This window comes from Wolffia australiana, chromosome 8 (genome assembly GCF_029677425.1).
Source record: "Wolffia australiana isolate 7733 chromosome 8, ASM2967742v1".
NCBI classification, from domain to species: domain Eukaryota; kingdom Viridiplantae; phylum Streptophyta; class Magnoliopsida; order Alismatales; family Araceae; genus Wolffia; species Wolffia australiana.
The window spans coordinates 14,229,500-14,252,538 of NC_135842.1; the positions used below are offsets into that span (position 1 = coordinate 14,229,500).

Below are 23,039 nucleotides of genomic sequence, written 5' to 3' on the forward strand. Positions count from 1 at the left end.
TTCCGCCGTTGTGTTTTTCCCTTAGAGAGTTTTTTGAAGCCGTACATGTGTCCGACTTCTAGAAGTATCCACGCAATCAAGGTGGTCTTGGATCTCCACTTCTTCTCGAACTCTTATTGAAGCTCTTATAGATCCTTTCACCAAGAAGACACTCTTCTTAGATGAATGGGGAAAATGAGAAGGAAGAAAGGGGGTGACCCAGGTGTGGCTGGCCTAGGTGCCAAACTGGGTGGTCCTCCCCTATTTATACTTAACTATTTTTTAAAAATTTAAATTTTTATTTTAAATCATATCCACATATGCCCTTATAATCTTTTGTGTGTTGTTCTATGGGCCCATGTATTATTCTAGTTAATAATTTTAATGGCCCAATAACTATTATTAGCCAACCTTATTACTTACCAATATCAACATACAAATTAATTAACTAAGAATTAATTTAAATTAATTGATATGTTAATTTTCACCCACTAGGGTGCCTATCTACACCTCATGCTCTATAAGATACATACTACTATTTAAACTCTTTCATGGGACCTTTACCATCATTTCCTATCATATATGTATAATCCTTCATTTGTGCAATACTTTGAAATGACAAGAGAGTTGCAATACATTTTTTTTCTAGAGACAATGGAGAAGTCAGACTAATTGGACCTGGACCCATGGCCTACACAAACTAAAACTTCAGCCTCTATGAAGGATGACTGACCAAAATGCCGTCGCATCCTGACCATCCTGAATCTTTTTGCGTCGTCCATCCCCAATACATGTAACAAAACTTCAGACTCTATGAGGGTTGACGAGGGGAAACGAGATCCATACACGTAAGGAAACTTCAAACTTTGTAAGGGATGACTGACCAAATTCCTGTCCTGACCCGACCTTATCTAACTGTCATCTGTTGTCCCTCCCTGAGCCTCGTAGAATATAGCTGTGGGGAGGCAAGATACATACCCAGAGGAAACTGCAGACTCTACCAGGGATGACTGACCAAAATGTCCACCTGGCCCAACCATCCTTAACCATCATCCGTCGTCCGTCCCCAACCTTACCTAAGCTAATGTTGGGGAGACGAGGGGAGCCAAACCCATAAATGGAACGAAACTTCAGACTCATGAGGGATGACGGACAAAAATGTTGTCTCGGTCCAAACCCGTCCTTAACCGTCGTCCGTCCCCGAGCCTTACCTAAGCTAATGTTGGGGAGACTAGGGGAGCCAAACCCATAAATGGAACGAAACTTCAGACTCATGAGGGATGACGGACAAAAATGTCGTCTCGGTCCAAACCCATCCTTAACCGTCGTCCGTCCCCGAGCCTTACCTAAGCTAATGTTGGGGAGACGAGGGGAGCCAAACCCATAAATGGAACGAAACTTCAGACTCATGAGGGATGACGGACAAAAATGTCGTCCCGGTCCAAACCCGTCATTAACCGTCGTCCGTCCCCGAGCCTTACCTAAGCTAATGTTGGGGAGACGAGGGGAGCCAAACCCATAAATGGAACGAAACTTCAGACTCATGAGGGATGACGGACAAAAATGTCGTCCCGGTCCAAACCCGTCATTAACCGTCGTCCGTCCCCGAGCCTTACCTAAGCTAATGTTGGGGAGACGAGGGGAGCCAAACCCATAAATGGAACGAAACTTCAGACTCATGAGGGATGACGGACAAAAATGTCGTCTCGGTCCAAACCCGTCCTTAACCGTCGTCCGTCCCCGAGCCTTACCTAAGCTAATGTTGGGGAGACGAGGGTAGCCAAACCCATAAACGGAACGAAACTACAGACTCTGTGAGGGATGACTGATCTAAGTGCAGTTCTGTCTCGTCCCGGCCGTCCGTAACCGTCATCCGGCGTCTGTCATCGAGCGTGATATTATAAAGATAGTGGAGAGGAGATGAGGAGAGAGGAGACACATGCGGTTGATCAAGGGAGTGGAGTCCCGTCCATTTCTCCACTTGCAATCTTCACTGTTCTTGGGTTCTCGCCGTTTTCCCTCTGCAGCTCTCTTCGGAATCTTTAATCGTCTTCCGCAACGTTCAAGGCAATCTTCTACCTCCTCATCTTCGCTGCATCTTTCGATTCATCTGTTCATCTCTTGTAAAATACATTCACTCTCTGTTATTGGGTTTGCTGTTTTCTGTCATGGGAGAGTTCAGGGACCCCAAACGGTTCCTTTGGTGAGATTTATTTACTTTTTTAGATGGAAATTAGACCTTAAAGGTAGTTTTGTAACTCTCTTGTTAAATGTACCTACTCTCTCTGTCCCTGGTTTTGTTCTTTTCACTTCTTAAATATCTTTACCCATTTTTGAGATTCATTTACGTTTTTAGATGGAAATTAGACCTTAAAGGTAGTTTTGTAACTCTCTTTTAAATGTACTTACTCTCTCTGTCCCTGGTTTTGCTCTTTTCACTTCTTAAATATCTTTACCCTTTTTTGAGATTCATTTACGTTTTTAGATGGAAATTAGACCTTAAAGGTAGTTTTTTAACTCTCTTTTAAATGTACTTACTCTCTCTGTCCCTGGTTTTGTTCTTTTCACTTCTTAAATATCTTTACCTTTTTTTGAGATTCATTTACGTTTTTAGATGGAAATTAGACCTTAAAGGTAGTTTTGTAACTCTCTTTTAAATGTACTTACTCTCTCTGTCCCTGGTTTTGCTCTTTTCACTTCTTAAATATCTTTACCCTTTTTTGAGATTTATTTACGTTTTTAGATGGAAATTAGACCTTAAAGGTAGTTTTGTAACTCTCTTTTAAATGTACTTACTCTCTCTGTCCCTGGTTTTGTTCTTTTCACTTCTTAAATATCTTTACCTTTTTTTGAGATTCATTTACGTTTTTAGATGGAAATTAGACCTTAAAGGTAGTTTTGTAACTCTCTTTTAAATGTACTTACTCTCTCCGTCCCTGGTTTTGCTCTTTTCACTTCTTAAATATCTTTACCTTTTTTTGAGATTTATTTACGTTTTTAGATGGAAATTAGACCTTAAAGGTAGTTTTGTAACTCTCTTTTAAATGTACTTACTCTCTCTGTCCCTGGTTTTGTTCTTTTCACTTCTTAAATATCTTTACCTTTTTTTGAGATTCATTTACGTTTTTAGATGGAAATTAGACCTTAAAGGTAGTTTTGTAACTCTCTTTTAAATGTACTTACTCTCTCCGTCCCTGGTTTTGCTCTTTTCACTTCTTAAATATCTTTACCCTTTTTTGAGATTTATTTACGTTTTTAGATGGAAATTAGACCTTAAAGGTAGTTTTGTAACTCTCTTTTAAATGTACTTACTCTCTCTGTCCCTGGTTTTGTTCTTTTCACTTCTTAAATATCTTTACCTTTTTTTGAGATTCATTTACGTTTTTAGATGGAAATTAGACCTTAAAGGTAGTTTTTTAACTCTCTTTTAAATGTACTTACTCTCTCTGTCCCTGGTTTTGTTCTTTTCACTTCTTAAATATCTTTACCTTTTTTTGAGATTCATTTACGTTTTTAGATGGAAATTAGACCTTAAAGGTAGTTTTTTAACTCTCTTTTAAATGTACTTACTCTCTCTGTCCCTGGTTTTGTTCTTTTCACTTCTTAAATATCTTTACCTTTTTTTGAGATTCATTTACGTTTTTAGATGGAAATTAGACCTTAAAGGTAGTTTTGTAACTCTCTTTTAAATGTACTTACTCTCTCTGTCCCTGGTTTTGCTCTTTTCACTTCTTAAATATCTTTACCCTTTTTTGAGATTTATTTACGTTTTTAGATGGAAATTAGACCTTAAAGGTAGTTTTTTAACTCTCTTTTAAATGTACTTACTCTCTCTGTCCCTGGTTTTGTTCTTTTCACTTCTTAAATATCTTTACCTTTTTTTGAGATTCATTTACGTTTTTAGATGGAAATTAGACCTTAAAGGTAGTTTTGTAACTCTCTTTTAAATGTACTTACTCTCTCTGTCCCTGGTTTTGCTCTTTTCACTTCTTAAATATCTTTACCCTTTTTTGAGATTCATTTACGTTTTTAGATGGAAATTAGACCTTAAAGGTAGTTTTTTAACTCTCTTTTAAATGTACTTACTCTCTCTGTCCCTGGTTTTGTTCTTTTCACTTCTTAAATATCTTTACCTTTTTTTGAGATTCATTTACGTTTTTAGATGGAAATTAGACCTTAAAGGTAGTTTTGTAACTCTCTTTTAAATGTACTTACTCTCTCTGTCCCTGGTTTTGCTCTTTTCACTTCTTAAATATCTTTACCTTTTTTTGAGATTCATTTACGTTTTTAGATGGAAATTAGACCTTAAAGGTAGTTTTGTAACTCTCTTTTAAATGTACTTACTCTCTCTGTCCCTGGTTTTGTTCTTTTCACTTCTTAAATATCTTTACCTTTTTTTGAGATTCATTTACGTTTTTAGATGGAAATTAGACCTTAAAGGTAGTTTTGTAACTCTCTTTTAAATGTACTTACTCTCTCCGTCCCTGGTTTTGCTCTTTTCACTTCTTAAATATCTTTACCCTTTTTTGAGATTTATTTACGTTTTTAGATGGAGATTAGACCTTTTAGATAGTTTTGCAACTCTCTTCTTAAAGACATTGACGCTCTCTGTCCTTGGTTTTGCTGTTTTCTCTGGTATTTTTCTCTGCGTCATGGGTTCTTCTCTCAGTTCCTGTCAGTTTCGGGATGATAAATACATGCTTTCGAATGATAGTTTCTGGCCTTAGACTGGATTATGGAGACTCTTTTTTGGAAAAAAAAAAACTGTCCAAGATAAGTAAAACACAGATCTCCTGGAGGGACATTAATGGGTTTTGAAAGAAATTAATAACTGGCTTGAATTCTGGGTGAATTGCATCTGAAGGACTCAATTAAAGGTGTCTCAGTCATTGAGAAACATCAAAAAGAAATGAAAGATATTGATCAGGAGGGAATTACACAGGTTTTTTAAGAAGTCTACCCATGTTTTACCATTTATTGATGAGAGTTCTTACATATTTCTTTTTTAAAGGATGTTGTACAATTTTGTGGTGTAGTCGGCAGTCGTACAATTTTGTACTATTCTCAAGATCGGCACTAATCTTTCTCTCTTTGCCTCTGTATCAGATTCTCTTTCTTTTAATCTCTCTCTCCTTCTTTCTCTTTGTTCACATTCTCTCTCCCTTTGTCTCTCTTTCCATATCTCTTTCTCTTAATTACACTATGTTCCTTTCTGAGCCCCTCTCTTTAGACTTATATTGTTTATCAAAGTAAGATGATTTCATTGCCTTGGTAAACTATTTTTCAGGCCACTTACTTCAGCAATTATGCAAGTTACTAGATCTTCATCTCCTAAGAAGATACCGCTAGGAGTTGAAGAAACCAGTCTAGAGGAATATGCTTCCCAGGCTAAGCTTCTCAAAGAGTTTACAGAGATTCCGACCATTGACAAGGCATGGACCTTTAAGTCAAGTGATGGTACCGTCGCGATGGATTTCTTTTGTTACTTTACAAAGTTTCCTTAAACCGTTTTGTATTATTTGATCGGAGAAATTTCATTAATTGTTGTACTGAATATTTACTCTGAACATTTTTCACTTAGGTGACGATACTTGGGCTATGTTTTTGATTGGGCAACCGAACCTCTTAGAGAACAAAAAAAGGACATTCATCTTGTCATCTCACATATCCATTAAGTCAAACTCAGATGTGGGCTCCAACTGGTCACCTTTTCCAGTTGAGATGTCTGGTGCATCTGCCTTTGTTCCATCACCGTCTGGATCAAAACTACTAGTTATTCGGAACAAGGAGAACGATTTGCCAACATCATTGGAAATTTGGTGCTCTTCTCAGTTGGAGAAGGAATGGCGGATTCCTCGGACTATTCATGGATCTGTTTATGTTGATGGATGGTAATCACTCTCCATTAATGTGTAAGTTTGAATAATTTCTCGAGTTTTTCACAAACTGGGTGCCTTTGCTCTAGGTTTGAAGGTATTTCATGGAACCAGGAAGAGGATATGATTGCTTATGTTGCAGAGGAGCCAATTAAGCAAAGACCAACCTTCAATCATTTAGGTTTCAAAATAGAAGGAAACTCTGACGACTGTAATAGCTGGAAAGGACAAGGGGCACTTGAAGAGGACTGGGGAGAAACTTATCCTGGAAAACAAAAGCCTGCTCTATTTGTGCTTGATGTTTCAAGGTTTTCTAGTTACTTTTCTTTACCCATGTGGGGTTTGCCATTTCCTAGGATGGGATGAGGACACATTGATTCGTGTGCCTGGATTCATGTCTTGTCCTGTCGTCATCCCATTCTTATCACATCCCATCCAGCATCCGGCAGCTCGGGATGGGGCGTACAGTCCCCAAACCAAGCACCCATGAATTAGTTTTAAATGCTCACTCTCGAATTGATTGAACCTTTTTCTTAACATTTTATTTGTAGTGGAGAAGTTCGAGCTGTCAAGGGAATAGATGAATCAATCAGCACAGGTCAAGTTGTGTGGGCCCCATATTCTTCAGATACCCTCGAGAAATATCTTGTTTTTGTTGGGTGGACCTCTGAAGATTGTACGATTGGATCTTCTTCAAGGAAACTTGGTATGAAGTACTGCTCCAATAGGCCATGTGCCCTATTTGCTGTCAAGGCTCCAGTACCAGAATCGATGGCCCAGAAATTGACCGAGTAGGTTCATTTTATGTGATTCTACTTTTGTTCATTTTCAAGTCAAAAACTTTCCTCATTATTGAGTCGGAACTTTTTAAAATATTTTAGAACCAATGATGTCAGTCGCACAGTGGAGGCAATCCAATTAACTGGTGGAACTAATAGTGCTTTCTTTCCTCGATTCAGGTATCCGTCTCAACATGTTGTTTGATTCTCCATTTCTTCAACTTAAATTCTTCCCTTTGAATTTAATGCCATCATTTGATATGGATTCAAGGAGTTAGGTTCTTCTTATTGTTTTAACTAATTATGACGCTAGGGTTTGTAGAAAGCATGCATTGTCATTCTAATGACAAAGAAAGGCTGGTTTAAATACCAGGTACGGCAGAATCAAAATAAAGAAACTAAAAATGAGGAACGACTGTTCTGTTACAAAATGACACGGCTCATGACTGTGTGAAGCAAGGTATTTCTCATTTTTGTCACTGTTCTGGTGGATTACAAATTGGAAAAATCTACAAATGCTGTTCATTATGCTGGGAGTCATCTGCAGATCTGACAAGTTGGTTGAAGCTCCAAGGATAGGAGCATTTCTTTAAGATTTGATGGCACCAAAGTGAAGAAGCTCCAAGGAGAGAGGAAGCCCTGAGGAGAGAGAAAATATCGAAAAATCAAATAGCTTATTTAGGGTTCTCTTCAACAAGATACATATAGAGAGAAAGACATGAAAGAGAGAGAGGGAGAGTGGAACATAATAGAAATAAAGCTATTTCAACACAAATTACTGTTGAATAATAAGATATTTTGGACTAAGCTCGGTGGGGCCCACTGTCTGATTTTTAAATCGGGCCCATAACGGCTAGTTTTACTAGCCGTTACGAATGTTCAAATTAGCCGTTAACTGGCCTGTATATATACATATATGAGAAATGAAAAAACTGACTATTTTTCTCTTCCTCTACTCCATCTTCTCCCTGTTCATTATTGCTTCAAGAGAGTCTACTCAATTTGTCATGGTATCAGAGCGGGCTTGATCTCTTTTACTTCAAGTTTTGCTACAATTAGATCATCCTACGGGAGGATCTCGATCTGCAAAAGCTAGGGTCATCCTACGGGAGGATCTCGATTACAAGGCATTATGTCTGAGGAGTCAATGAAGATCCAGGCTCCGGCTGTATCGTCTACATCATCCGGGCATCAGTTAATTGTTCCTGATCGATGGCTGACGCATCTCCCGGTGCTTGCAAAGTGCAATATTTTCAATGGCCACAATCTCCTTCTGTGGGAGAGAACAATCAAAGCTGCCTTGAAGCCTCGTAATCTCCTACACCTCTTGACTGAAGATCGTCCAGACGAAAATCATCCAGACTTCCAGAGATGGACCATGGAGGAGGAATTCGTATTTGGCTGGATGCTTGATTCTCTCTCTTCGGAGCAGCTCACAAGGTACACTTCATATGCAACCTCTAAAGCTTTATGGCAGGCCATCCATAGAAATCATTTGAAGAAGAATGACAAGACGAAGATAATCACTCTCATCGTCCAGTCATATACTCTCAAGCAAGGAGACATGGATGTGCTTACCTATTCTAATAAACTGAGAGATATTCACAATGAGCTGGATCATTGTCGTTCACCCTCCACTGACCCAGTGGCTAGAGCCCATGAGGCAACTAATCGTCTCTGTCAATTCCTTAATGGCCTTAGACCAGAATTCGAACTGATCAGGAGTCAGCTCTACAATCGAGAAGATGAACCTTCATACGACGAGGCTGAGTCCAAGGTGATGCAAGAAGAAAGTCGTTTAAATTCTGTTAAAGGAGCTATTGAGAGTACAGCTTATATAACAAAAGGTCAGATCCAGCAGAAGGGTGATCAAGAAAAAACTAACAAGGAGGATATATTTTGTAACTACTGCAAAAAGAGATGACATACCAAAGAAAAATGCTGGAAACTACATGGAAAGCCTCCTCACATTGCAAGAGCACATCTAGCACAGCAGGAGCAAAATTCTGGTAATACTCTTCCCGCAATGCAGGACCTCCAGAAAGTGATGGAGGAACTTCAAAATTTGAAGACGATCATCCACTATGGGTCTGTCATCGGCTCCACCTCAATGGCCAATACTGGTAACAATGATTTTTGACAAAAATACCTTTGTTTACTAAGGATCTAACAACTGCCTGGATCCTAGATTCAGGAGCGACGGATCATATGTCATCTAGGAAGGAATCCTTCATGATATATGAAAAAATCACTCCTGGGAAGCATGTACAAACTGCTGATGGCACACTACTTCCAGTAGTGGGAATAGGCAATTTGAACATACATCCCATTTGTAAACTCCAAAATGTTTTGCATGTTCCAAAGCTGTTTGTAAATTTAATCTCCGTACAACAGTTAGCTAAGATAAACGAGTATAATGTTCTGTTTAATAATCTGGATGCTTATTTGTGTCATAAGGAACTCGGGTGGAGGATTGGACTAGCTAAAGTCCAACAAGGACTCTACTGCCTTCCATGCAAAAAACATGGATCCTTAGGAGGAGACCAAACGAGAACGGTAGCTACTGCTACATCAAAGGAGTCACTCATGGAAATTCATCAAAGGATGGGTCATCCATCTTTCTATCTCTTAAAACACATGTATCCTCACTTATTCAAAAACTTTTTGGTGGAAAATTTGATATGTGAAGCTTGTCAATTGGGAAAGTTCAAACGCACTACTTATCCACCGAGTAAATCTAATTCAACTAAACCTTTCCAAATAATTCACTGCGATGTTTGGGGACCCTCTCCACAACAGGATATACTAGGATTCAAGTATTTCCTGGTATGTGTAGATGACTATAGCAGATATACCTGGGTGTTTCTTCAGAAACACAAACACGAAGTGACTCAAAATATCAAGGGATTATGTGCTTTGATCAAAAGACAATTTGGTGACTCAGTACAAGGACTTAGGACAGACAATGCCAGAGATTTCCTAGACAATGGATTACTAGAATTTGTTACCACTGAAGGCATAAGACATGAAACTTCATGTCCTTATACTCCACAACAAAATGGAGTCGCTGAAAGGAAAATTGGTGATATAGTGGACAAGGGAAGAACCCGACTAGTGCAGGGAAATGTCCCAGCAAACTTATGGGGATTTGCAATCATGACAGCTACACACTTAGTGAATAGACTTCCTTCAAGGGTCCTTGATTTTAGAAGCCCCCTTGATTTAGTGGAATTGCGCTATCCAAATGTGCGATTAAAGACAGGATTACCTGTTAAAATATTTGGATGTGTTGCCTACGTATACAATCATACACATAAACAGAATAAGCTATCAACAAAAGGTCTGAAATGCATGTTTATTGGATATTCCGTTACTCAAAAGGGATACAAGTTATATCATCCAATTACCCGAAAGTACATTGTATCCAAAGATGTAGTATTTGATGAGACATCCTTCTACTACAAACCGCATGGTACTGAAGCTCATAAAGATGTAACTCGGTTACTCACTAGTGAAGTGACACCAACACCAAATATGGACACCAACCAAGAGTCACGTGTAGAATGTAGATTACCAGAACAGGAATTTGATACTTCTTTTACTGAGACAAATGAAACCGAACCTACGGATCTGAATCAACCAAATGAAACAGAAGTCACGACAGGCGAGCTGGAAGGGATACACCAATTGACCCCATATCCCAAATACTATCAGAGGAAGAAGGAAAAATCGACAGACCCTGTGGATTTGAGTGAAGGGGGAGTAAAAGACACAATCACTGAAATCGAAACCGATAACGGTGGGACAGATTGGCCCATAGCCCTAAGGAAGGAAAAACGAGCTTGTGTGAAACCTGTACCATATTCAATGGTAAATTACTTGAACTTTAAACAGGTCTCACCTGAATATAAAGCATTTCTTACTACAATACAAGACATTCAAATACCGAAATCTCCAATTGAGGCCATGAAGAACATTAGATGGAAGGAGGCTATGGATGAGGAAATGAGGGCACTACTACAGAATAATACATGGGAAATAGTTAATCGACCAAGAGACAAAAAATCAGTGGGCTGTAGATGGGTATACACGATAAAGTGTAAGCCTGACGGAAGTCTAGATAGGTATAAGGCACGCTTGGTAGCCAGAGGGTATACACAGACATGGAATTGACTATCAAGAAACCTTTGCTCCAGTTGCAAAAATTAATACCATTAGAATCCTTATTTCATTAGCAGTAAATTTAGACTGGCCACTAAATCAGTATGATATAAAAAATGCCTTTCTTAATGGAGATCTAAAGGAAGAAATTTATATGGATATTCCTCCTGGATATGAGGACCAACTGAGTCAAGGTAAGGCATGTCGACTACGCAAGGCCTTGTATGGGTTGAAACAGTCACCCAGGGCTTGGTTTGGAAAGTTTGCCCAAGCCATGAAGAGCCTTGGCTATAGCCAAAGTAATGGGGAACATACTATGTTCTTTAAACTTCAAAATGACAGAATGATTACAATTTTATTAGTATATGTGGATGACATTATCATTACTGGAAACAATCTTAGAGAAATTGAGAATCTTGAAAAACGTTTAAACAAGGATTTTCAGGTTAAACAATTAGGACCTCTAAAGTATTTCCTAGGCATAGAGTTTGCAAGATCGAGTAAAGGGATAATAATGACACAACAGAAATATATTCTAGATATTCTGAAAGAAACTAAACATATAAATTGTCGTGCAAGTGAAACTCCAATAGAAGTCAATCACAAATTAACTATTAGTGAGGATGACCCTAAGGTCGAAATTAGTTCTTACCAAAGCATTGTGGGAAAACTATTATATCTCTCACATACACGACCTGACATATGCTATGCAGTAAATGTACTTAGTCAATTTATGCATTCACCTAGTAATTCTCATTTTCAGGCAGTTAACAGAATTCTCAGGTACTTGAAGGGAACCCCTGGGCTGGGCATTACATACAGAAAAACAGGTAAGTTAGATCTTCTTCTATACACCGATTCTGACTTTGCTGGGTCTCGTCTTGATTACAGATCTACTACGGGATATTGTACATTCCTTGGAGGAAATCTAGTCTCATGGACACGTAAAAAACAGAGTGTAGTCGCGAAGTCAAGTACTGAAGCTGAGTTCAGAGCAATGTCAAAGGGTATAGATGAAGCAATGTGGATCAAAAGCCTACTTGATGACTTGAAGATTACATATTTGACACCACTTATTATCCGCTGCGACAACAAGTCTGCCATCAGCATTGCTCATGACCCAGTTTATCACGATCGAATGAAGCACGTGAACATTGATAGATTTTATATACAAGATCATCTGGAACAAGGAATTCTCAGGACAGAACACGTCAACTCTGAGGAGCAGTGTGCAGACATCTTCACCAAGGGCTTACCAATTAAACATATGCAATATCTGGTGTCCAAGCTTGGAATGACTAGTATACATTCCTGCACTTGAGGGGGAGTGTCGAATAATAAGATATTTTGGACTAAGCTCGGTGGGGCCCACTGTCCGATTTTTAAATCGGGCCCATAACGGCTAGTTTTACAAGCCGTTACGAATGTTCAAATTAGCCGTTAACCGGCCTGTATATATACATATATGAGAAATGAAAAAACTGAGTATTTTTCTCTTCCTCTGTCTCTTCTTTTCTCTTCCTCTACTCCATCTTCTCCCTGTTCATTATTGCTTCAAGAGAGTCTACTCAATTTGTCAATTACCATTGTTACCAATTTATGATATCACACTTCCTGTTCTCTAGTACAGAGGATTTGGCATAGGTTCTTTGTTCCACATTTGTGTCCTACTCTTTGCCTCATAGTGGTACCTTAACTCTGAGAGCTACTGGAATGTTCCAGATAAGGGAAAAAATATTGTTTCTAATGCATTTGTGAAAATAGTGGTTTTTTTTGAAAGATGATTTAAGGCAGTCACCCAACAAAGCGGTAACCACTCAAAGGAACATGTGAAGAGCCCTACAGCTCTTTTCATACATGGCCAACCCTTCCCCTATCTGTTTACACCTCAAGGGAACCATAACACCATGAGGCCCTGGATCTCGTGGGCAAGTCCGTCCATGGAAACCTTGCGCCCTCTAAATACCACCTCATTGAGGTGTAGCCATATTGCCCAGAGAACTGTCTTTGCTCGGCCCCCCTCTTCCTGCTTCCAAGGCCACCTCTCTGTATGAACTCCTAGAAGAGCTCCTTTGATGTCGCATTCACTGCCAGCTGTGCTTGGGTGGACCAAACCGAGCAGGTGAAGGGGCTTTCAAAGAATAAATGGTTGCAGTTTTCATCGCCTTTTGTGCATAAAGTGCGTGCTGCAGATGTATCTGGATACATCCTCTTGCGGAATATCTGGAAATTGTGGTTCTATCATTCCAGAGTTTTACATCTGGGTTGGAACTTTTTTGACCCATATAATCCAATGCCTGTTGCAGTCTGATGCCATTTGTTAAGAAACATCATGTTTAATATCTCACATTTTACTTATTTTCCAAAAGCGTTTTTCTCTTTTGAACTATTCCCTTTTATTATAATTGCAACTAATTTAGTAGAATAACTTGATCCAATCGGCTTCCTACCTTTCGGAAAGGATTCTAAACCTCTAGTGCAAGGAACTGAACGCATTTTTCTATTGGTCAGCTGAGGAACTTATCCTTCATGTTCCTTTTTCATTGTTTAATTGTCAAATACTTATGATATGATGGCTATAGCGTAGGACAACAGTTGTACGATGCCTTCTCTGTGCCTTGTGAATTGTATTTTCTTTCCAATTAATCAGAGTTATATTTAGGATTTATGATTTGTTCCGCCCTTTATAAAGTTAAGCTGACTTTATGATTGGGGCTTATGACTCTTGTCATTGGAAAAAGATAAAGCAACATGTTGTACGTTTCAGGGTTTTTGTGATACACATGTTCTTTGTATTCTTCTTACCAGCATATTTATTTCAATCACCGCTTAAATTTCACTGCATGGTCATTATACCGCTCGCTCTTAGAGTTTATGGCACTGATTTTATTAAAAAGGTTCGTTTGATGCAGTCCAGATGGGAAATACCTCGTTTTTCTCTCTGCAAAATCTGCAGTTGACAGTGGTGCCCATTCTGCAACTAATTCACTTCATAGAATGGATTGGCGTGCGGATGGGAAACTGACTTCATCAGGAAATATTGTAGATGTGGTAAATACTTGCATCCCAGCAATGGCGATTTTTAGCCATGTGCTTACTTTGTTTCATGTCTTGTAATTTGAGTAAATCATGTAATTGGTTGCCCTTTACATCAATCTCAAATAACACTCCATTAGGTTATTGGTTTTCCTCTTATCAAATTCCCTACAATTTTTTTCCTCCTTGAAACTTATGCAAATATTTCAATGCCCATTTCTTACACATTTTCTAGTTCTCTCAAAAGTATTGACCTTTTTCATCTAATTGGACCTCAATGGTAAGGACCTCAATGCCCATCAACCCTTTCTATTCATAAATGCCTTTGTCATCGTTTTATTTATGTTCTTTGGATAACTAATGCACTTGTTTTATATCTTTATTGTTGATGTAATAATATTTGGGGTATTTAATGCGTCTAGTTGCTTGTTTTGGTTTAAATTTATATTTTTTATTTATTAGGCTTAGTGTCATTTCAGATCCCTGTTGTGACGCATTCAGAGGAGGGTTGCTTCCCTGGATTATACTGTCCATTCTTCCTTAGCCACCCGTGGCTTCCAGATGGTCAAACTTTGGTTTTATGTTCGTTCTGGGGTAGCAAGCAAGCTATTGTTTCTGTCGACATTCTGAGGTAAGCTGCAAAATGTCTACCAGCGTATATAGCTAATGAATCAAGACAACTAATGATCTTTTATGTTTTGCATAGTCACAAGATATTAAACATCAGTCCTGTGGATTCCCCCTGTTCATGGAATGCCCTTGCAGTTGATGGTGACAGCATTCTAGCTGGTATAGTTCCTTTTTGGATCCAATTTCATATCTTAAATAGAAAACTATCTTATGGAAAAAAGACTGCAGAAGAGAAAGTGGTATTGACGTTTTGAATCTTTCTTCTCATTAAGTATGTAGCAGTCCTATTGAGCCTCCAAAAATCAAGTACGGTCGTCCTGGTGATGTCACCCAGGGAAATGTTGTCTGGAATTGGCAGGACATCTCTGGGCCATTCTCAAACTATTCTTCAAAGGTTGTGGAATACTCTTTTCTGAATGACTTCACTTCTGGCGCCTTATTGCCAGTCGAGATAATATCCTCTATTTTTTTTATTCCTCTCAGGTTGACGAGATGATCTCCACGCATCATTTTAGCATAATGACGATACCTGTTGGCAGCTCGGAGTGTCTTTCAAGAGGTTCGTAGGACTATAGCCTCCTGTGGCTTAAAAATTTGAAGTTGGTCATGCCCACTTATTATTTCAACTTGTTCAATCTTTTTATGTTGATTACTGTAGGATTGATACATTCCCCATTGTAATTAGGGGTATTTGCATATTCTAAGCCTGGTAGGGGGCATATTTGCCTTACAGATACTTTTCATCTTTTAGGGTTGTTTGATACGACTCTTCCACGCTCTTACATGAGACAGAAGTAAAGAGCCGGGGCCACTCTTGTGGAACCACATACGAGACGACTGACAACAGGGTGCTCGATATTATAAACAAAGAGGGGGAATAATGTGGGAGTACCATAAGTTGTTCCGGGCTTTTCTTGGAGAGGAGCTTCTGGAGTTTCTTGCGTTCTTGCTTGGCTGGCTAAGGGAAATCCTCCCTTCCAAGAGGACGACTGACTGATCCGGTCCGTCGTGTTGTTTCTTCTTCCGCATATTCTTCCTCAAGAACTCCATCTTTCTATTTTTGGATCTGAGTTCACCGTTGTTTGGTAACTTCTTGAAGTCATTGTGCAAGATTCATTCTCTCACCTCTAAGGTCTTCAGGAGCGTAACATAGTTCTCCCTATCCTTCTTCTACTTGTCCCTTTAAACAAATGTAACCTCTAATTTTGGGAGTCGGCAAATAATGGACTTGAAGAAATGGTTTCCCTTCTCTCTTCCAATTGCCGTCATCTCTTCTCCCTCTCTAGCCTCCCGCAGACTGTCTTTCCTGCAGAATTTGCATCAATTCTATCTTCTTGTCCCAGTGAAGATCTTACCTCTGGCATCTGTCTCCTTCTCTCTCTATCTCTGTTTCCAGCAAGGGTATTACTAGGGTGGGTGGCATTTCTTTTTCCTCTCCTGATGTTTCTAATTTCTTCTTGATGGGTCCTTAATCAGGGATCTAATTTCTCATTTATGACAAATCAGACACGTTCGAATAGGATCTTGATCAGGATCACATCAGGGATTGAGGTGCCAATTAATAGTATAGCTTTACAACACATCTGAACACGTATTCTATCATTTTATTATTTTCTGCATCCCACTTGCTTATTTTCTTATCGTCTGAAACATTAAGTTTTTCTTACCATTCACTGCAGGTGCACAGATGCCAATGGAAGCTATTTTTGTAGCCTCCACGAGATCTTCAGCGCAGATGTTCCAAGAAGGCCTGAACAATGACTCACTGAACCCATTAATTGTGATCGTTCATGGTGGTCCGCATTCTGTCTCACTGACCAGCTATTCCAAGTCTCATGCTTTTCTTGCCTATCTGGGATTCAATTTGCTTATCGTAAATTACAGGTTAGCCTTTCCTTATCTGATCTTCATATTTTTCAGTGTTAACAAACTCGTTTGATATTTTTAAACTGTAGCAAAGCTATGATAAATGATCCTTTTGGAATAAAGGAGCATGTTTCAGGCTATATGTCTTCATCAAATTTAATGTAGAATTACTTTTTTATGGCTGAGCTCTTCCTGTTGTAATGGCAAAGGTTGTGTTTGATGATTACACTCTGTCGCTGTTTTTTTTCTACGCAAAATTTTTAGTCTACAAAGAAAACAGTTCCCGGAGAAAGGAGATGTACAAAAAAAAGAGAGAAAAGATAGGACAGAGATGATAGCTTAGATATCTGTGCTCCAAATTTAAGTGATAAGGTCCCATCACAAGCATATCATACAAACAAGCACAGGCGGTGACACCATGCTTCACAAGAGGAGAGACATGCATGTGAAACTGAAGCCACACGTGACATTGTATCTTTAAGGAAAGCTAAACACGGAAGCCTATAAATAAGACCAAAAGGTTTGGGCAACGGATGACTCAACATTTCAGTTTGATTGCGGTCAGAAATGGGGAGATCACGGGATTCTTGTGCAACCAGGAGACGTTGATTGGACATCGTGTCTGCTTTTGTTTCTTCATCCTTTTGTTTCCTCTCTGTGCCACCTATATTCTCTATACAGTTATTCTTCTGATTGAGGAATTTCGGTTGTGCTCATTCACAATTTCCTACGCACAGAACTCCATCCCGACACTTTACCATTTCAGCATCTCTATATTCTGGAAGAGCATATCACTAAAATCCTTAAAGAACTGACTAAACTTGAGGAGAATAAATTATTCAATCTTATTATTCTTGTGTATCTTTTTTTTTCTCGGTGTTCTTGTTTATCTTTTAAATTTCTTATTTAATGGGCTTTGATGCTGGACATATTCATAATTAACAAATTATGGTTAAAATTTTGTTATGGTTCCCACCCTAGTGAATGAATTGAGGGAAAATTTATTTGTCTCTTGTCTTTTGGTGCAACCCCAATTGATAATGCAAGAACTCTGATGTCTTGATTTGGAAGGGAGAAGAAGGAAATTCGGAGGGAATGTGCGAGAGAAAAGCCAGCCACTATGCCTAGATCTCCCCCGCTGGGTTCGCCACCTGAAAGATGTTAACAAGGGGGAGTGCTATCAAAGGGAATGAGGGATCTGGGAAAACAGAGAGAGGAATGAGGAGTGAGGAAGAAGATTTGGAAGACTGCTACCTGTCAGCATTCGCTGATTGTATTCAATCCCTACTTAGGGGCGCCTGTCCTTTGAGCCAGTGAACTCTGTTAGTGTGGTATACCTGGCATGAGTCTCTCTGAACTGGGCCTTGCATGTTGCCCCCTTCAGCTGGACCAACTCTACCTGGATCTATCTCCCTCTTATGGTAAACCCAGTTGAGGGTCCGATCATATTTGCTCGTGCATAATAGAATACCAAGACTCGGTATAGAAGCTATTGTGAAGGAGTCGGAACCTGTAAGTGACAGTAAGTGCAGTGATGGCATCAACATCTCCACTTTGCTCTGTCATTGTTGGTTCCTTATTCCATCATGTCTCCTTTAATTGTCCGCTGCATCTTGGTGCTATCTAATGCATCGGATGTTTCATTCATCCAATTGATTTCATAGATATTCCATGAGGGCACAAAAAGCTTTGATCTTCTGTTCTATCTTTGGGTCCTACTCTGAGAGCAGGGCATTCCATCCATCATTTTGTGGTACTTGGTAGCTCCTAAAGTCTATGGCTGAGGACTCTGGGAAGGCATCTAGGAATGCGGCATAATCCAGATCTCCACCAGTCGGTGTAACCACCAGTGATTTATGTATAATCGCTTGTTTCCTCATCTTCCTACAGCTCTGGAGAACAATACCTTCAGTGGTATTGTCAGAAATTGAACTCTCCTCCAGCACAGCCCAGTACCTCATCTATCTTGTCAGGGTTTGACAGAAAAGATGCTTCATTGCTCGTTGAGGGACTGGTTTAAGTACCAGTTACAAGTATGCCGTAGCCCACCTGTGGGAAGTGAGAAAGTTTTAAAAGTATTCATTAGTAGGCCACTCCTACCTGTGGGTTACTTGCTCTTCCTGAGTGGAATTCCAGCCTTAGTCATACTTTGATCTACGTTGAGAAAATAAGCTGTGTCATTCAACTGGAACTTCATGATGAATCAATCCTAATGTAAATGCACGGATCCTTGTGTTCTCAACCACTGAACCCCAAAAACTATATCTGTGCTACTTTGACTCAGGATGCAAGAAATATTGGACAGTTGCACTGTGGACAGTGTGACTGTTAGTGAGATACTATTCCCTATGGGCTAATGGGCCCTGTTCTATAAGCCCATTAGCCCTAGTATCACTCTCTCTCTCTTAGGGTATATATACCCTCCTATGTACACTCTTAATCCTTATGTCATTATCTTCTTCTCTTCCTCCTTCCTCGCCAAACCCTAAACCTAGGGCTTGACATGGTATCAGAGCTCTAGAGCTCCTCAACCTAGGGTTTGACATCACCCTCTCGCTGTCTAGCGAACCCGGAGTGTGACCGACGGATCAGCCGCAGCCAGATCGCAGCCAGGTCGACAAACCAGCCAAACCCTAGGTTTGGCCAGATCATCGACCCTGTGCAGGACTAGCCGCAGCCAGCCCGCGGAGCTACCGGAGACTTCAGCTGCAGCCAGCCGCAGCGACAGCCGCAGCCAGCCGCGGACCAGCCGCAGCCAGCCGCGGACCAGCCGCAGCCAGCCGCAGCAAGCCGCAGCGTCAGCCACAGGCGGCCGCAGCCTCAGCCGCAGCCAGCCGCGGACCAGCCGCAGCAAGCTGCAGCCTCCGCCGCAGCCAGCTGCAACCAGCCGCAGCATCTGCCGCAGCCAGCCGCAGCCTCCGCCGCAGCCAGCCGCAGCCTCCCGGCCGCAGCCTCTGCCGCAGCCAGCCGCAGCCTCCACCACAGCTAGCTGCCACCGCAACCCAGCTGTTCCGATGTTGGATCCAGGGTGTTGACCTCCACTCCACTGGTCAGACACGTCAGCCGGCATTCATGCCTTCGCTGATGTCCAGGGGCATCACGGATGCAGTTCCAAAAGGAACCGTTGTCACACAAGGTCACTCATCCACTGCCCTTGGTCCCCGACTCGACGTGTCTCCAGGGTCTGAATATGCTCCAGTGGCGTCATTTTGTCGAAACTACTCTCAAAGCCCGCCAACTGTTCAAGCATTGTACAGAGGATCCTCGTCTACCGACCCATCCGCACTATGCTGCGTGGGAAGCCAAAGAACATTTTGTCCTCGGATGGCTCTACACGAACACCCTGGCTCCCTCGTTCCGTGAACGCTTCCCTCGTCGCTTGACAGTGAAAGGGTTTTGGGACCAGGCGAACACATTTTGTGGACGAGAGGAGGACAATTGGCATCTCTTTATGCTGGTGGCAAAGGCCAGCAACCTTCGCCAGGGAGCGATGTCCATCTCGGACTATGCCTTAGAGCACAAGAAACTTTGGGACGAGGTGGACTACTATTTGCCGACCGATGATCCGACGTGCAAGACGTTCCAGAACGTCCTTCGCCTTCGCCTTCTGGGGTTCCTCAACGGCCTCAACAAGGAGTACGATGACACTCGTCGACGTGCCCTACACCGCAAGGAAGGACTTCCCACGATTGATAATCTGGTGAAGGAACTCCAGGAGGAGGAGAGCCACTTTCAGATCCTTGGAACTCTCCCATCGGAGGCGTCTCGTGACTAGACAGCCCTTCTCACTCTGCCTCCCTCTCCAAACCCTGCCTCCACTGCGGAGCCGGCTGCCTCCGGGATGGTTTGCTCATACTGCAGCAAGCCTGGACATCTCCGTAAGTGGTGTAAGAAGCGCCAATACGACAACCGAAAGAAGGAGGCCGCGGAAGGTAAAGCTATGGTCGCCCAGTCCACGTCTTCATCGTCCACCAGCACCAGTTCTACTACGACTCTAGAGCAGCTCCAGGCAGATTTGGCCCGTCTCCGCGACCAGATGGCTGCCATGCAGACTCCGACCCAATCAACGGCACATTTCGGCGGGTTCGGTGCGTCTCATTCTTTTCCGTCTGATCAGTGGTATTGTGGTCATACGGCTCTTCACTCGCCTCTCGTGTCGGATACGACCTGGGTTCTTGATTCGGGGGCAACCGAACATATGACCCCGTTCAATGACCGATTTGTATCCTACCAGAGGCATAGTGTGAGCCGTACAGTCCTCACAGCTGGTGGTGGACGTCTGCGTGTGGCCGGTATTGGGGCAGTCTTTGTAGATGGCCTCGGTGTGGTCCGCAACGTCCTTCATGTCCCCGACCTGCGAGCTATACTTATGTCTCCTCAGCGTCTGGTTGATGCACTTTCGTGTTCATTTCACCTTCAGCCTGACGGGATGTTTCTGTCTGACAAGGTGGGCCGGACTACGCCGATTAGGCGGGAGAACGGGCTGCTGTTGTTGGACGATGCGCGTGGCTCTCAGTGCTTTCTGGTGCATCGCCACCTCCGGTCGGTCGATGAGCAGCGCAGAGGACGTCTTCAGTTGGCTCACCAGCGGCTGGGTCACCCGCCCTTTTCCATTTTACAGCGTCTCTTTCCTTCGATGTGTACCGGATTGGACCTTCAGACGATTGTGTGTGACGCTTACCAGCTGGCCAAGCATCGTCGTTCATCTTTCTCTCCGTCCACGTCTCACTCATCGACTCCGCTGTTTCGCATCCACAGTGACGTTTGGGGACCAGCCCCGCAGGTCAGCCTAAAGGGCCACCGCTACTTTCAGACTTTTGTTGACGAGGCCACCCGCTACACCTGGGTATATTTGCTGACTGCGAAGTCCGAGGTCACATCGACAGTTCGCCATTTCTGCGCCATGGTTCACACACAGTTTGGCCGGGGTATCCAGCGTTTCAGCTCCGATAACGCCCGGGACTTCTTTAATGCTGATTTGGCCGCGTACTTCGCGGATCATGGGATTCTACACGAGTCCTCTTGTGTGGCTACGCCTGAACAGAACGGTATGGCAGAACGTCGGATCGGGTATGTCACGTCGACAGCTCGTATGCTTCTGCTGAATTACAGTGTCCCGTGGGCTTATTGGGGTGAGGCGATTTTGACGAGTACCCATCTCGTCAACCGTATCCCCTCCCAGCCCCTCGGGTTCAGCAGCCCCTTGGATCGGATGAACGCGGCTTTTCCCCATCTATCGTTGCGGACTGGACTTCTACCTCGCGTCTTCGGCTGCACAGCGTATGTTCACGACACGGCTCCATCTCGCACGAAGCTCGATGCTCGGGCCCTTCGGTGCGTCTTTGTGGGGTACGCCTTCCTCCAGAAAGGGTATCATTGCTATCATCCCCCGTCTCGGCGGTTCTTCATCTCGGCAAACGTCACCTTTGCCGAGCATGAGTCTTATTTCGGTGGCTCTACCTCGTCCCGCCTTCCGTTGGATGAGGTTTCCTCGACTCCTTCCTTGGAACCCTTCCCGTTTGTGGAGACCACTACTCTCCCGTCGTCATCTACCTCTCCGGATCCATCTCCCCGAACTTCTTCGTCTGCTCCCGTGTCCTCCCCTGAGGGGTCTTTGGAGTTAGCTTCCACTTCTCCACTTTCGCTTCCGGCACCCTTGCCACCTCCTTCTGACACTTCTTCTCCCGGTGCATCATCTCCTTCCCCCGGTGAGTCCCCTTCCACTCCCAGGGAGTCATCCTCTCCTCCCTGTGACACTTCCCCATCTTGCTTCCGCTCCTTCATCGGACGATCCATCCCACCCGCCTGCTGATGACGATGCTCAGTTGGGATGGCCTATCGCCCTTCGAAAAGGGGTTCGCCAGTGCACTCGCACACCCCTCTACCCTTATCTCACTATATCTCCTTCGACCGGCTGAGTACTCTCTACCGGCTGTTTCTTACTCGCATTGAGTCAGATCCCATTCCCCGCCGCCTAGCCGATGCTATCGCTTCTCCTCATTGGAAAGCGGCGATGGATGAGGAGATGCAGTCCTTGCTCAAGAATCACACGTGGGATGTCGTTCCCCTCCCTCCTTGCAAGAGGGCAGTGGATTGTAAGTGGATACATGCCAAGAAGCATCATGCGGATGGTACCCACATGCCAAGAAGCATCTCGCCTTGTGGCTCGGGGGTTCACTCAGTCTTATGGCGTGCACTACTTCGAGACGTTCTCTCCTGTGGCGAAGATGGAGACAGTCCGTCTTCTCTTGGCACTTGCGGCTCATTTCCAGTGGATGATCCGGCAGTTCGATGTGAAGAACGCCTTTCTACATGGTGATTTGACGGAGGAGGTGTATATGCAGCAGCCTCCCGGGTATACCCTCGGCCCCCCGGGTACCGTCTGCCGACTGCGGAAGTCCCTTTATGGACTGAAGCAGTCACCGCGGATGTGGTTCGGCCGGTTCTCTTCGGTCATGAAGGCCGAGGGTTACACTCAAAGCAATGGGGATGCCTCCCTATTCTTCCGTCACAGTCCTGCTGGTGTCTCTATTCTGGCCGTGTACGTCGACGACATTCTCATTACGGGGTCCGATTCTGCCGAGGCCAGCCGCCTCAGCTCTGCGTTGGCCAAGGAGTTTGAGATCAAGGCCCTCGGGCCTCTTCGCTACTTCCTCGGCCTTGAGGTGGCATACTCCCCCCGGGGGATCTTTGTGTCGCAGCAGAAGTATGC

At 42.7% G+C, this 23,039-nt stretch overlaps 1 protein-coding gene across 2 annotated transcripts in view; it reads left to right on the top strand.

The window, feature by feature from the left end:
* Positions 1-1,817: 1,817 nt before the first annotated feature.
* AARE (acylaminoacyl-peptidase-like protein) overlaps positions 1,818-23,039 on the top strand; it is a 29,295-nt gene continuing 8,073 nt past the window's right edge. Inside the window, exons 1-12 of one of the 2 annotated variants that reach the window (XM_078580341.1) lie at positions 1,818-2,051; positions 5,272-5,436; positions 5,561-5,870; positions 5,945-6,163; positions 6,407-6,646; positions 6,737-6,814; positions 13,708-13,846; positions 14,311-14,462; positions 14,538-14,620; positions 14,734-14,855; positions 14,945-15,020; positions 16,141-16,345. In XM_078580341.1, coding sequence (XP_078436467.1) covers positions 1,919-2,051; positions 5,272-5,436; positions 5,561-5,870; positions 5,945-6,163; positions 6,407-6,646; positions 6,737-6,814; positions 13,708-13,846; positions 14,311-14,462; positions 14,538-14,620; positions 14,734-14,855; positions 14,945-15,020; positions 16,141-16,345 — 1,922 coding nt within the window. In that variant the 5' untranslated portion in view covers positions 1,818-1,918. Of the gene's footprint in view, positions 2,052-5,271; positions 5,437-5,560; positions 5,871-5,944; positions 6,164-6,406; positions 6,647-6,736; positions 6,815-13,707; positions 13,847-14,310; positions 14,463-14,537; positions 14,621-14,733; positions 14,856-14,944; positions 15,021-16,140; positions 16,346-23,039 lie in introns of those variants that run through there. The other variant, XM_078580343.1, reaches the window with a different exon arrangement.